Here is a 14482-nt window from a genome sequence, read left to right as displayed (position 1 = left end):
TAAACGTGAAAATATATGATGTGTACATATCTTCACAAAGGAATAAAATTACAAGATACACTGAATTTTCAATGTACTGTCACACAAATTATATGAGCTAATCTCAACTGCTGATCAAGGAAAAGTTCAAAACAAAAAGAAAAACTGATATAACCCAATGACTAATTTCACATTTTAGGGTTAATATATTGAAATTGATGATTAAATACAAGCTTTAGATCCAAGAATACAAACAACAAATTATTTCCTTCCTCCAACTCCCAATACAAACTTTTATAGCAGACATGAGATTATTCCATAAAATAAAAATATGATACAAACTTACAAGTGTCTATATGGCTTCATAGTCATCTGCTGCAGGGGCTGGGGGAGCATCAGCTAGAGCAGATAACACAACAAAGGCACCAAATAAGATTGTGATAATGGCAGTGAAGTTGACAAGCAAAGCCTCAGAACCATATTTGTCCAATCCTGAGTTCTCAAGGAAAGTGAGCTTCTCCAGAAACCCAAGAGCAGCAGTGCCCACAGCCAAGACAAATACAAACAGCCCAAATAGCGCGTGCCAAGGAAGTGAGGCGCGTCTAATGTCTGGAGTCCCACCAGGGAAGAAAAAGATCACAAACCCATATATCCACTTCAGGGAACCAACACAATGTTAGTAGATAATTGAATTTCATTTGGAGATAAGCAAAGTCCACATTTTCAATCTATAGCTTGCACCATAGACTCTATATCTGGTGCTTAAACTGAAATTATAAACTTAACCATAATCATATCATGTCTTCAAGGTATACTACATTTATAGGATAGTTTAGTTTAGTCTTATACAGTGGTTTGTTTACCTGAATGCCATAAAGGACAATAACCCCAATTCCAAGCCATGAATGCAAGCTGTAGAGATTGGCAATCCCACTTTCATTGTGAAACTTGAAGGCAGTATAAATTCCAACTATTCCAAGTATTAATGCGATGGCATGGAAAACAAGGTGTATCAATTTCTTCACTTCCTTCTTTAGGGGAAAAGCTTTGTAACTTATAATAGCTGCATGTTTTTTCACGCATGAGAAAAATCAGAGAAACAATTTAGTATTTAGTAGGTCAACAAAATCGAATGGAATTGATTCATAAAGCAGTTCCTTGTGAATTACCTTCACCCCCATGAACTAGTAAGCCAATAACAATAAGAACTGGATGAATCTGTACAAAGGGAAATGTACGTAAGATGTAGGGACCTCCTAAAAGTGATAGCACAATTCAACTAGGAATATCAACTTGTAATTGTATAATAAGTTATTCTTCATACGTAACTTTGACCTCGTGATGCATGAGATGGAACTTAGTGTTAATTCAGATTCAAAGGATCTCTGAATATCATGATTTTTTTTGTTAATGACAGCTCATTTCTCACTCAAATCCAAAACAGATAGGCATGTGGGTCCATGTCCATCCCACAAGTTGGAAATTCAGGATCCGATGAATTATTAAATTCAAAATGACAAGTAGGTAGAGAACGTGGCCAATAAATTAATCAAAACATCTTAAAAATAACAAATAACAATTAATCAAATCTTCAGAGGCCCAAAACATCTATTTCAAGCCTGTAAGTTGCAGATGAAGCTTTCTAATCATGTTTGAGAGAAACACAGTTCCCAGTTAACTCCTCTAAAGCTTAGGAGGTAAGACTTAACCTACATAATAGGAAAAAGAAAGGGGGAAAAAAAGCACCAGAGATCCAATTTGCAATTGCAACACTAATATTCACTACAACAATAAACTTAGTGATAATTAACTGAAAATTCCCTCTTAAATTATTTCGGTCAAACAGGGAAGATTTTATTTTTTGTCAGAAACCAGAGGACTCCTTGAGATATAATATCAATCTTTTGTAAATACTCTTTGAATGTGGAGGGTATCCTATCTTACTTGATCCCCTTACCCTAATTTGATTGAAAAAAATAAAATAAAGCAAAACTAAGGTAGCTACTTTAGCCATTAGATGGTTACCCAAAAAAGCAAAACTTTGTGTATTTAATTTTATGAGACAACTAAAGGGCTCTAACAGTACAATGATCTGAATGACTTTTAAATATAAAAACAACATCTCAGATTTGATTTATCACAACTGGCAGCAGCCTCATATATATATATATATATATATATATATATATAAGGCGGAATCCACTTACTCCAAGACTAACTCTTTTAGCATTATTCCTCATTGTCATTATTCATTTTCTTGTAGAGTTACTTATTACAACCCATCCAAAGAAAATGAATGACGAGGATGAAAAATAACTCTAAAAGAGTTATTTGGAGAAAGTGGATCCCTTTCCTATATATCATAGGAGGGACATGAACTCCGTTAAGAAATGTTTCAGTAAATAAAACTTACAACAAGTAAATCATATCAAAAGCATCCAAATGTTTGTTAATCTTAAGATAAAAATTTATTTATGTACCAAGAAGTCAATTTATGACTATTATTCAAACAAACTGAAATCGTACTATAAAAAAAAATCATAAACTAGCTAAACTAGCTGCAGCTTTCAATTTCTAACTTAATAATGTTTTATTATTTCTGAAGCATAAAAAAAACTTTTATTAAAATGAACTAATCATATGAACGCCATTAAAAAACGCGGGGGGTGGGTGAGGAATGGAGTAGAGAAAAACACAGAAAACTAAACAGCAAAAGGCGGCTTACAGTTAGGGCCAGGCGTTAGTTTGTGGTATTGAGCAATAAGCTGAAAGCTAAAACTAATATAACATCTAAAATTAGGACTACATAATTACTATGCATATATTTATGTATGATAAATAACAAAAACAAAAATTGAAAGAAGAGAAAACAAAAACTGAAATGGTCGCCAACAATAACAAACTCATATCCAAAAGGATGAGTTTTGCTTCCTGTGAGAGCTCGTTGAGCCTTGAGACCTGCATGGCCTAGGACAAAACTCACCTAAACTTTTCATTATAAAAAAAGAAAGAAAAAAAAAAATTGAAATGCTCCCCTGAAGATATGATATGGATGCAGATTAGTGACCCCCAGCAATAACTAACCAGGAGGAGTTTTTGAGTGAGTTGGGAACACACACAATTGAACGCCCAGATTTCAAAAAGTGGAATAGTAATAGGAAAGAGAGAATACGTTGAAGATGAGGGACTTGTTATCAGAATCCCAAGCCAAGCCACCCCTGAAATTGACGACCCAGACCACGACCAAGACGCTGGCAACAACTGCCAGAACGTGAGCCACGTATGTCAACGGAAGAGCAGGAACACCTAAAGCCATCTTCTTCTTCGATACTTGAATTTTATTTGAAGGTGCTTGTGTGGAACTGCAATCACTTTAAAAGACTTGGGGAATGCTTTCTAAATTTTTAAATAATAGAAAATTAATGTAAGTTAAAAGATTAATAAATTATTTAAAGATAAAATTATCGAATAAAAATTATTACTTAACTTTTATTAATGAATTATTTTTAATTTATATAATTTAAAAAATTAATTATTATTACTACTTTAATATTATTAAAAATAAAAATAAAATCGTTTAAAAAATATGAAGACCTAAAATAATTACATAAAATTGTATCATACATTGGTATAAGTTTTTGGTACGTCGACCAACGCATTGTTTTGACCTTCTCAGTTCTCATGCCCATCCTGATCTTTTTCCTTATCCGTTAGATGCTCACCACGTGTCTCCATCTCATACCACACCTTTTAACGCTCGTATTCGATCAACTTTGGTTTTATTTTCATAGTTTTAAATCGATTAATTTTTGTTTTATTCTTTTAAAAATTTTGGTAGATTTTATTCTTGTTTTAAGTAAACTTCATCGTACATAAAGTAAAAAATAAAAACCTTACCCCTCTACTTAACATCGTCTACTCCAGTTCCTATCTTCCTATCTATCTAATCATTCTTCTGTAATTATAAATTCCTTCCCTTTTCAACAAATAATTGGTTGAATTATGAGTACCATTCGAATTTGATTTCTGTAAATAATGGTTTGAGCTTTGTGAAAAAAATGTTATTATTAGAATAAGAAATCTTACTAAAAATAATTAACTATATTTTTTAGTAAAAAATAATTATTAATAAAATAATAAATATTTTATACTAATGTTACGGTGGAAAAAAAATCTCTTCTCTTTAGTTGTCATCCCTCCATAAGGATTTAAATCAAATCAAAGGTTTTGCCAAACAACATCTTTTCTCTCTCAACTTGTTACTATTATTTAATTAATTGATAATTACCATATTGTTTGTCCAAGATTAATTATTATTTATCAGCAGAATTAAAAGATATTTTGCACTAATGCTAGAAATAAAAATATTTAAATTTTATCTCCCTTTAATAAGAAGACTCACTTTAGAAAGTGATACATTATTTTAGTTTGTAATTATTAAATTATTCGTTATTAACGGCTTTTACAATGTTTCTGTCTCACACTTTCATTAGTTAATTCCCATTAGTCATTTTTTACCCATTTAATTAGTCACGTTCAATGAAATAATAGACATGTCATCATAATGTTCCCTCACTTTTTCATTGTATTTTTTTTACCAAAATTTTTATTGTATTTTTATTCTTCCTGATTTTTTTATATAGTTTTCACGGATAGTAAAACCCGGTCATAGCTCAACAATTTTGCATGTGTGTGAACGAGTATTGTTTGTATTGGCAAAATTAATTTGATTAAAAATGATTTGAAATGATTAATTTATATTTGATTGTTTTATTATAAGATTAAATTAGTGTTTTAAAATTATTTTAACTCAAAAATCAATTATGAATCTAAAATTAAATTTTCAATGTTGAACTAAATATGTGAAAAATTTATTTAGAAAGAGTAATTATACTTTTAATAGTTTTTTTTTTAATTTAACTTATAGTTCCTAAATAAAATTTTAATATTTTTGGTCCTATGTTTTTTTCTCATAATTATTTTAGTTGTTATTATCAAATAATAACATTAATTAATGATTTGTCAGTCACTTTGTCAAGTAACTTATCATGTTATTGGAAAATCTAACAAGACAATTATCTATAATTTTTGTGTAAAAAATTATGTTTTTTAATTATTTATTAACTAGTCTAATGACATCAATTGATTTGAATAAATGAAAAAATTAGAAACACAAATTACAAAAAATACAATGATTGTTATATGAGGTTCTTTAATGACTCGACAAGTAATTGATAACAAAGACTTTAATGATTGACAAAAAAAAAAGTATAAGAAAAAGAATGTTAAATTTGTTATTTAGGAAATGATACAATAATAAACGGGACATACCCGTAGTTAAAGAAAATCAAAAATCTCCCTAATACAAGAAGACATATATCAAGATGCTAAAACAAATCAAATGCAACGGGTGCGCTTGTCTATACATAAGAAACTTAATCTTGCTAATAACCTCTATGACAGAAAATTGATAATCTTCAAAAATCAGCTTGTTCCTAGACAGCCAAATGCAGTAGACTATAATTGTTATAGCCAGACAACGTAATTTTCCTTGAACACCTGATGTGGATCTACCCCTAATTAAATTTGTTTTAGTAGAAAGTTACATTAAAATTTATAAAATTAGTAGGATTCGTGCTTGCTTTCAAACTTTTGTACAAGGATAATTTTAGTGTCAGATTTTAAATAAGGATCTTGAGCTCAAGATTTAATTTTGTATGGATTTTTTAATAAAGTGGGATTAACTATCTTGAATGAAAAATGAATTCTTCTATATAATCCTTGAAGATCTCTGACCTACTAGAAAAAAAAATTATGAAAATAAAAAACTAAATATCAACATAGAAGGTAATTGAAGAAAAAAAGCAAGATAAGATGAAGGAAAAAAAACTTATTTAGAGGTGATTGCGGATAGTCGTGGCAAAGGACCGCGCAGGAGGAAGGGTGAGGGGGGCTGTGAGGCCACGAAGGGGAGGGGAAGGAGAAGCTGGAGGGGAGGGGGAGTGGTCTGGAAGAAAAAAGAAAAAGAAAACGAAAGAAGGATGGGATAAGAAGAAAGAGAAGGAAGTGTGAACGTTGACGTTGGGGAAAAGAAAAAAATATAATTAAGTATATTAATTTAATAAAATATTTAAAAGTAAAATTTATATGAGACTAAAAAAATTATGTAAGATCTTAATATGAGATATCCGGTTAAAAAATGCAGATCTTTTGTCATGATGGGATTCAGAAAAAAAATAATAAAATAGTTTAGCATTTCAAAACCTACCACTAAAATTGTTATAAGAAATGCCAACAAATAACAACGTTAAACGGGTGTTTCCAAAACTAATACTGTAATCTCGGAACACTTTTTTAACGCACCACGCTGGGAACAAAATCAAATATAGTGCAGAGAAAATCGAATATGGGTTGGAGAAAATCGAATATGGATTGGAGAATGGAATATGCCTAGCATAATTTAGAATTAAGTATGCCTATGCCTAATAAAATTGAATTTTCGTAGAGTATCAAATTTGATGGCAGTAAAATTGATTATATATATAATGTTAGTTATTATAATAAAATGTAATAAAAAAAGGATACAGTTTGTTTTAAAAAAAACCACTTTAGAGAAAAATATTAAAGAAAAAAAACCATAGATAAAATTAAAATTTTACAAATATTTTATTTATATTTTTTTATTTTATTATTTATGACATCAAATCCTTTTATCTCTTTTTAATATCTACCTAATAATCTTCTTTTTCGTTCTCTTTAGTCTCCCTCTTTCATGTTCATTTCTTTTTGTCACATTTTTTCCCTTTCTTTCATTATAACCAAACACAATTTGAAAGTAAGATTCATAACAAAAAAGTCTAAAAATAAAAAAAAAACGCTAATTTTTTTATCTAGATACTAAAAGAAAAAATTGAAAAAAAATTAACAACAAAAAGCATAAGTAACCTTTATCTAAAATCATATTAACTTATATTTCAATGTAATTACCAATTACGAAGATTTTTTACGTATGAACGATTTTTTTTTTTTTTTTACGATAGAACATATTAGTAAGTTATTAACAACTAAAATTAATTTCCAATGCTTCTTGACAGATCCGGCATCCTCGTTACCTGAACTGGAAGCCCCAGCAAGTCAATCTAGTCTCTCCTTAATTTGCGTTTGTGTGTTAGGTGAGATCCCTGTAGTAATTGTGGTGAACCGAGAAACATTAATTAGGACTTAGGAATGTCAAAATTATCGTGCTTCAGTTGGAACAGATGAGGCTGCACGTGAATGTGTTTAGCTTATAAAAAGGATGGTTCTACGGTGTGCAACTGCAAAATGTAGTGCATGGGGGAGAAACCAACGTGGCACGTACAGGATCGCATATTGGTTAATTTTGGGTTTTTTTTTTCCTGAGATCAATGATGTTTCTCAGCTTGGGGATTGTAATTGTCGTTAATCCAAAATTTTGTTGCATAGTGAAAGTCAAACACAAGTTATTAGATAGAGTTTACTCACACATGTGAATGAATAAAAAATCTTATACCGCTGGGTACATGTATATATCTACCGAAAACTATGTTTTGTTGTGTATATCGAAAATTAGTTTCATTATGTATATAGTAGTATCTAATACCTAGTGTTTGTGAACGGTAGGTATTTTTAGTTAAAAAATTAAAAAAAAAATTGTCAGAGTGCGAAGAGTAAAATAGCTAGTGCCAATAGCATCACCCTGAATTTTATAACCATACAGAGAAATTAGACTCTTAATATTCAGGGATATGCTAGGTGCACCCAGCAATATTGCTGGTGCACCCAGCAATTTAATGAAAGGTCAATTTTGCCCTTCAGTTAAAAATATAAAAAGCATTTCTTTTCTTCCCGGAAGCATTCTCTCTTTTTCTCACTGTGGCTCTTCCGCAAAAAGCTTCTTCTCTTCTCTCTTCCCCGACAAGCTTCTTCTCCGCGAGCTTCTCCGACAGCCCTTGGACCCATTTGCTTCGAGGTAGGTGGCCTTCTTCTTAGCTTTGGTTTTGTTATGCACTACATTAGGGTAGGTTAGTGTAACGTTAGGTTAGTGGAACCTTAGGGTAGAAGACGAACCCTAGGGTAGAAGACGAGAGGGGAGAAGACGAGAGGACGCCGGAAAAAATGGCGGAAATCGCTGACGGAGGAGTCTTCCGGAAGACCCCTTAGGGGTTCTTCCGGAAGTTCCGGAAGAACGTTTTCCGGAAAGTTTCCGGAAGAAGTGTTCTTCCGGAAGTAACCAAACGTCTTCCGGAAGAACACTTCTTCCGGAAGACTTCCGGAAAACGTCTTCCGGGAACTTTCCGGAAGAAGTGGTTCATCCGGAAGAATTCCGGAAGACTCGCACTTCCGGAAGAAGTTTCAAACTTCCGGAAGACCTTTACGGAAGAACCCTTCTTCCGGAGTGTTTCCGGAAGAACCACTTCTTCCGGAAGTGGTTTTTTTGTTTTTTTTTTTGTGTTTTTTTTTTTAAATTTTTTTTAAACAGAAATTGTTTTGTTTTTTTTAAATGAATTATTTTATTTATTTTGGTTATTTTGTTTTTTAGATTTTATGAACAATGAAGTTTGGGTTTTTGATGTCATATTTTTTTTATAATTTAAATTGTGTATTTTTATTAAATATTAATTTGTAAATTAATTTTTTTTTATAAAAGTAGTTGTGTTTGTTTTTGTTTATTGTTTTTTTTTAAATTAGTGTTTTTTCTTTAAAAATGAAGTTGTCTATTTTTATAATTAAAGTTGTGTGTTTTGGAAGTTTTATAAAAATACTAATTTTTTATAATTAATTAGTTTATTTTATTATAAATGAAGTATTTTATTTACTAAAAAAATTGTGGATGTTTACTAAATAATTTTTTTTTTACATTAGTTGTTTAATTTTTTTTAAAAATTAAGTTGTGGATGTTTAGTAATGAATTATTTTTATATTAGTTGTGTTTTTTTTTTTTTTTGTAAATGAAGTTGTTTAATTTTTTTTTAAAAAAATTAAGTTGTGCATGTTTATTAATAATTTTATTTTACATTAGTTGTTTTTTTTTTATATAAATGAAGTTGTTTATTTTTTTTTAAAAAAAATTAAGTTGTGCATGTTTATTAATAATTTTATTTTACATTAGTTGTTTTTTTTATATAAATGAAGTTGTTTAATTTTTTTTTTTAAAATTAGGTCGTGTATGTGTGAAAATGATTTGATTTAAGTTAGTCTTATTTGTTTATAAATAAAGTTGATTTTTTATAAAGAAAATTGTGTATATTTTGACCGAAAAAAAAACGTGTTCGACATGATTTACAGATCATGGCCAGAACACGAGGTTTAGGTCGTGCCATAGGTAGATTTGTAGGCAGAGATAGAGCTGCTGGCGAGGATGCTGGCGATGTTCCCGAGAGGCGTAGGCCTACTGCCTCAGCCCGTAGGCTACGCGTTCATCAGATGACTACGGAGGGACGTGATATGGCTGAGGACGTCGCTGACATGACTGATGATCTCCCTGAGCAGCCTACGGAGGCACCTGAGATGCGTGCGGACGCACAGGGTGCTGATAGTGGTGAGGGGTCAGATGGTGATGATGCTGCAGAGGGATTCCCTGGTGGTCCACGTGACCCGTCAGTGCTCACATCATTTGCCGAGCATGTTGCACATGCCGTGTGGAGTGGACAGGTATTTTAATTTGTTAATTATTTGTCATTGTTTATTTATTTGTTTATGATTAATTTTTTTTTAATAATTGTTTAATTTGTACTTCAAATCAGGAACGTCCTGATTTGAAGTTAGTGTCACATGGGAGGAAGCTGACACTGATTGGGAGGCCAGTGCCTGAGATTGAAGGCCTGGTGGCTGCCACAGGATTAAGTCCACTGATAGATTGTTCAGTTATTACTGGCGATCCTGGACTTATATCCGCATTTGTGGAGAGGTGGCACAGTGAGACTAGCACCTTCCACCTTCCAGTAGGAGAGCTGACGATCACATTGGATGATGTGTCGTCCATTCTACATTTGTCCATCACTGGCGCCTTGCACAGTTTCCACGCTCTTTCTACGGAGGAGGCCAGATTCTTGCTCACGGAGTTGCTGGAAGTGTCTGCGGAGGAGGCCAGAGCCGAGACAGCGCTCACACGTGGAGCATATGTACGATTAGGATGGGTTCGTGACATTTATGAGACCAGATGTCAGGCCCGGCGGTGGATTGTCGCAGCTCGCGCTTATTTGCTGCACCTTGTCGGTTGCACTCTTTTTGCTAATAAGAGTGCAACATACGTGCATGTGGTCCATCTTGACGCTTTCCGGGACCTCGCTCATAGTGGTGGTTACGCTTGGGGGGTTGCCGCGCTGGTTCATATGTACGACCAGTTAGATGAGGCTTGTAGGACCACCACCAGACAGCTTGCGGGGTACTTGACGCTATTTCAGGTAAATTTTGTGTTTATTAATATGTTAGGTTCGATTATGATTTAAACATGTTTTTATGTTATGTTAACCTCAATTATTGTGTAGTGCTGGATCTATGAGCACTTTCCTAGTGTGCATCAGTGCGTGACTGACGACACATACCAGGAGACGTCCCCACGTGCTTCCCGGTGGTTGACGTCGAAGGCGCACATGAAGGGCATCACAGGAGCACCCTACAGGGCACGTTGTGATGGTTTGACCGTCACAGATGTGTCCTGGTTGCCGTACACGGAGCATCGGGGTGTTAGGGCGTTTCAGGAGATTTCATCGTTCCAGGGTCAGCTCAGATGGGGTCCTATGATCGTCGCAGTTCGACCGGAGAGGGTGGTACGCCAGTTCGGTTACATCCAGAGCATCCCTCCGCCGCCTGTTAGTGCACGATTGTCACAGGAGCAGATAGATGACAGGTGGATGGAGTTTGCGGATCACTTACTACCTGCGGGTCAGCCTTGTTTAGTGCCTGGGCAGGTATCTGCGGATTACATTGAGTGGTTTTTTCGCATATCTCACCCTTTCATGACACCGACCCAGGCAGCTGACCAGCAGAGGGATGCACCAGCTGCAGACCCTGAGGACTACATACAGCCGCCCAGCCCCCAGGTTCCAGTGGCATTTGACCCCCCTCCATATGTGGTAAGATTATTTGCGCGTTTAATGTTTTATGAGTTGTTCAAATCTCTCTGTGCCACCGAAGAGGTTCATGTACTCATGCGACCACCTGCCAAGTTCTTTAAGCAATTCATTACGCACTAACGGCCACGAATCTTCCCCCATACCTAATAAAGCGCCAATGGACCGATATCCACAGTTACCGTCCGCTTTCACATCCACAACGTCACGAATGAAACCTTGAAAGAATGACGCAAATTGATCCAACATCGGGATGATCCTTGTTGGCTGACGCGGTTGAGAACATGATGCACTTCGTTTCACTGGAGAGTTGCTGCTTTGAACAGAATGAAAAGCATCAACATACTCCCAGTAAGACGGATCACGCTTTGTGGATGTTTGACTTCTTTTCATCGGTTTCTTCGGTGCACCTTTAGTGTTCACCTTTGATGGAGGAGGGCACATAGAGTTATGATCAGGGTATGCGATTTCTCGAAGTTTACTCTTCAGATTTACTTTGCCAGCCACATCAAGTTCATCAAACCTTTTAGATATGACCTCTATTTCTTCCTTGATGGTGACTTCCGTCTCACATAACCCTTGGTCTGAAAAGCAAAGTCTCCTCCAAAAAAGATGGACTGACTCCAATGGGATGCTGCTAGCAGTATACCTAGAAAGCTCACATGCACAAGGAAGCCCGTGCGTGCTTCTCATCACACAACCACAAGAAGAGAGATTGTTGCCGAGATAACGTAGACGGTCAATCTCAGAAGCAATCTGATTTAAAGCATCCCTCGAAACCATCCCAAGAAGCCTCTTGTATAAGGTTTTTTTATATACATGGCCAACCACATGCGTACTGGTTTCAAAGGATGCTTTAATTTCGACGTGTTGCAGCGTGATCATGTTGTTCATGGCATCCCAAACACTACATAGGTCTCCAACGCTATTTTGTAGTACTCTTTTGAGAGCCCAATGAGCTGATTCAACCCTACATTTAAAATACACAACAAACATGAAAATATACAACAATTAAATACCATTTAATATTAATCGTTACTAACAAATAAAATCAGTTGTTAATACCTGTTTGTTGTTGTGTTGCCTAGGTGCATGACCTTATTCGTCCATGCTGTAATAAATTTTTCCTTGTGGGGGATAATCCATGTGTCGTTAACATAGTCAACGAACATCGGCCAAGGCGAACAAGCAACTTGAAACTTCTGATATGACTCATGGAACTCGTATTCGGACGGACAATCAACCAAAGTACCCCAGTTATCCATTACATAGTCCCACGCATTTTTTTCCCCGATTAAAGATTTGCACTTCGCCTTCACATTCTTATCGATATGAAACCTGCACAACAAATTAGTAGACTCGGGAAACACAGTTTTCACTGCATTCATCAGTGCTAGGTCTCTGTCAGTGACAATAACAAGAGGGAGGCGATCGTGTCTTAAAAATAGGCCTCGAAATCGTTCCAAAGCCCATACAATATTATTAACACGCTCAGCCTCCAGATATGCAAACCCAGCAGAGAATGTCATCGCCGTTGGTGTCACTCCAACAAAGTCAAGTAGTGGGAGTCTGTACCTGTTTGTTTTGTAGGTACTGTCTATAAAAAACACCAGATGACATGCATTGCATAACTTTACTGCATCTGGGTGACACCAAAACAGATCACGCACCACAACTTCATCCTTCAATCTATGCCAATGAATGTATTGATCACGTTCGAGAAGCTTCATCAGATGCTGCATTTCGGTATCAGCTCCTCTTATTGAAGAACGATATGCACTTCTTGCATTGTAAATTTGCTTTATCGTGGTGTAACTGTCGGCATTGTGTTCCTTCAACGTTAGCAAGATGTTTTTCGGTTTCACCATCGACTTTGTCATATCAGCAATAATTTTCTTTTCTTCCTTAGTCAATCGCCCGGCGTATGGATGTCCAACTAAGGACTTCGCCAATTCATGATTATGAATCCCACAGATCAACTTCACCATCCAACCTTCCCCTCCACGCACTGGTTTCCCACGAAGCCTGAAGGGACAACCACATTTCCTACTCCCGGTGTCTTTTCTAACGAATTCTTTATTTCTACACTTGTACGTACCACTCCTTTCACACCCAATTAACACAAATGAACTTCTTCCTCTGCTACCGGTCTCTGTGTTAGATCTCATAATCACTGCAACAAATCCATTTTCATGGGCAACTGTTCGAGCCCATTGCAAAACATCATCTCGAGTAGTGAATACCTACAACGCAACCCTAACACATTAATTTTCGTACAAACCATCAATTCAACCAATGACTCAAATTATCTATGATTACCTGAGATGTATTAAAAGCATTTGAACAATCGACATGTCGTTCATTCACTCCACATTCTTCTTGATTATCATAATCATAATCCATATCAACTTCGTGTGACATCGCAAAGTCATACCTCCATTGATCTTCGTCCATCTTAAGGACATATGCATCATACACAAGTACATTCAAATTATCATATAACCACATCCAAAAATTTACTACACCTTAAATAACAAACATATTAATAGGACATATGCATCATACACGACTATATTAAAATTATCACTATATTCTAAATTTATAACTACATTATTTACTTAAACTAAACTTATCACTATAATAAACAACTAATAAAACATTTTTGTACCATTATACATTTAAGTTACCTAAATCATTTAATATTATACCATTATACCTAATTAAATCAATAATCCACAACATATATAAACCAGAAATAAAAAAAAATTATAAAACAGAAATATATATACCATTATAAAACAAAAAAAATTATAATCCACAATATATATCATTATACCTAATTAAACCAATAATTCATTATTAACTAACAGAAATATATATAAAACAGAAATTAAAAAAATTATAAAACAGAAATTAAAAAAATTATAAAACAGAAATTAATAAATTAGTAATAATTTAACATTCCGGAAGAAGGTCTTCCGGAAGTTACGAAGCCCAATTCCGGAAGAAGTAATAATTTAAAATAGAATAATTATATTAAAAAATAATTAATATCATTATATATAATATTACATTTTTTTAATGTATATACATATATAAGTTTATATAATACATTTTATAATAATTAATTTTGATTTAATAATATATTTTTTTATATGTATACATTTTTATTAAACTTATAATTTTTATTTAAAGTTTATATATGTAAAAAGATACATTATTTGATCAAAATTAATTGTTACAAAATCTATTATGTAAATGTGTATTAAATATATATTAAAAATTTTAATATTATATATAACGATGTTAATTATTTTTTAATACAATTAATCTATTAGTTTAATTGATTAAAATATCATGTTAATAACGCAAAAATAATAGGTTGTATGAAAAAATTTGCCGGAAGAAAA

At 33.7% G+C, this 14482-nt stretch overlaps 1 protein-coding gene across 1 annotated transcript; it reads right to left on the bottom strand.

Moving 5' to 3' along the window:
- Positions 1-3349, bottom strand: LOC114371918 (transmembrane ascorbate ferrireductase 1-like). Its single transcript, XM_028329237.1, has 4 exons — positions 3152-3349; positions 1149-1197; positions 843-1042; positions 1-634 (listed from the first exon to the last, which is right to left on the bottom strand). Exons 1-4 carry the CDS (start codon positions 3293-3295, stop codon positions 332-334), a joined length of 696 nt encoding a protein of 231 aa, XP_028185038.1. The 5' UTR covers positions 3296-3349; the 3' UTR covers positions 1-331.
- Positions 3350-14482: the final 11133 nt, after the last annotated feature.

The sequence above is a fragment of the Glycine soja genome, chromosome 10 (assembly GCF_004193775.1).
Source record: "Glycine soja cultivar W05 chromosome 10, ASM419377v2, whole genome shotgun sequence".
NCBI classification, from domain to species: Eukaryota; Viridiplantae; Streptophyta; class Magnoliopsida; order Fabales; family Fabaceae; genus Glycine; species Glycine soja.
This window is presented reverse-complemented; position numbering and strand designations above follow the sequence as displayed.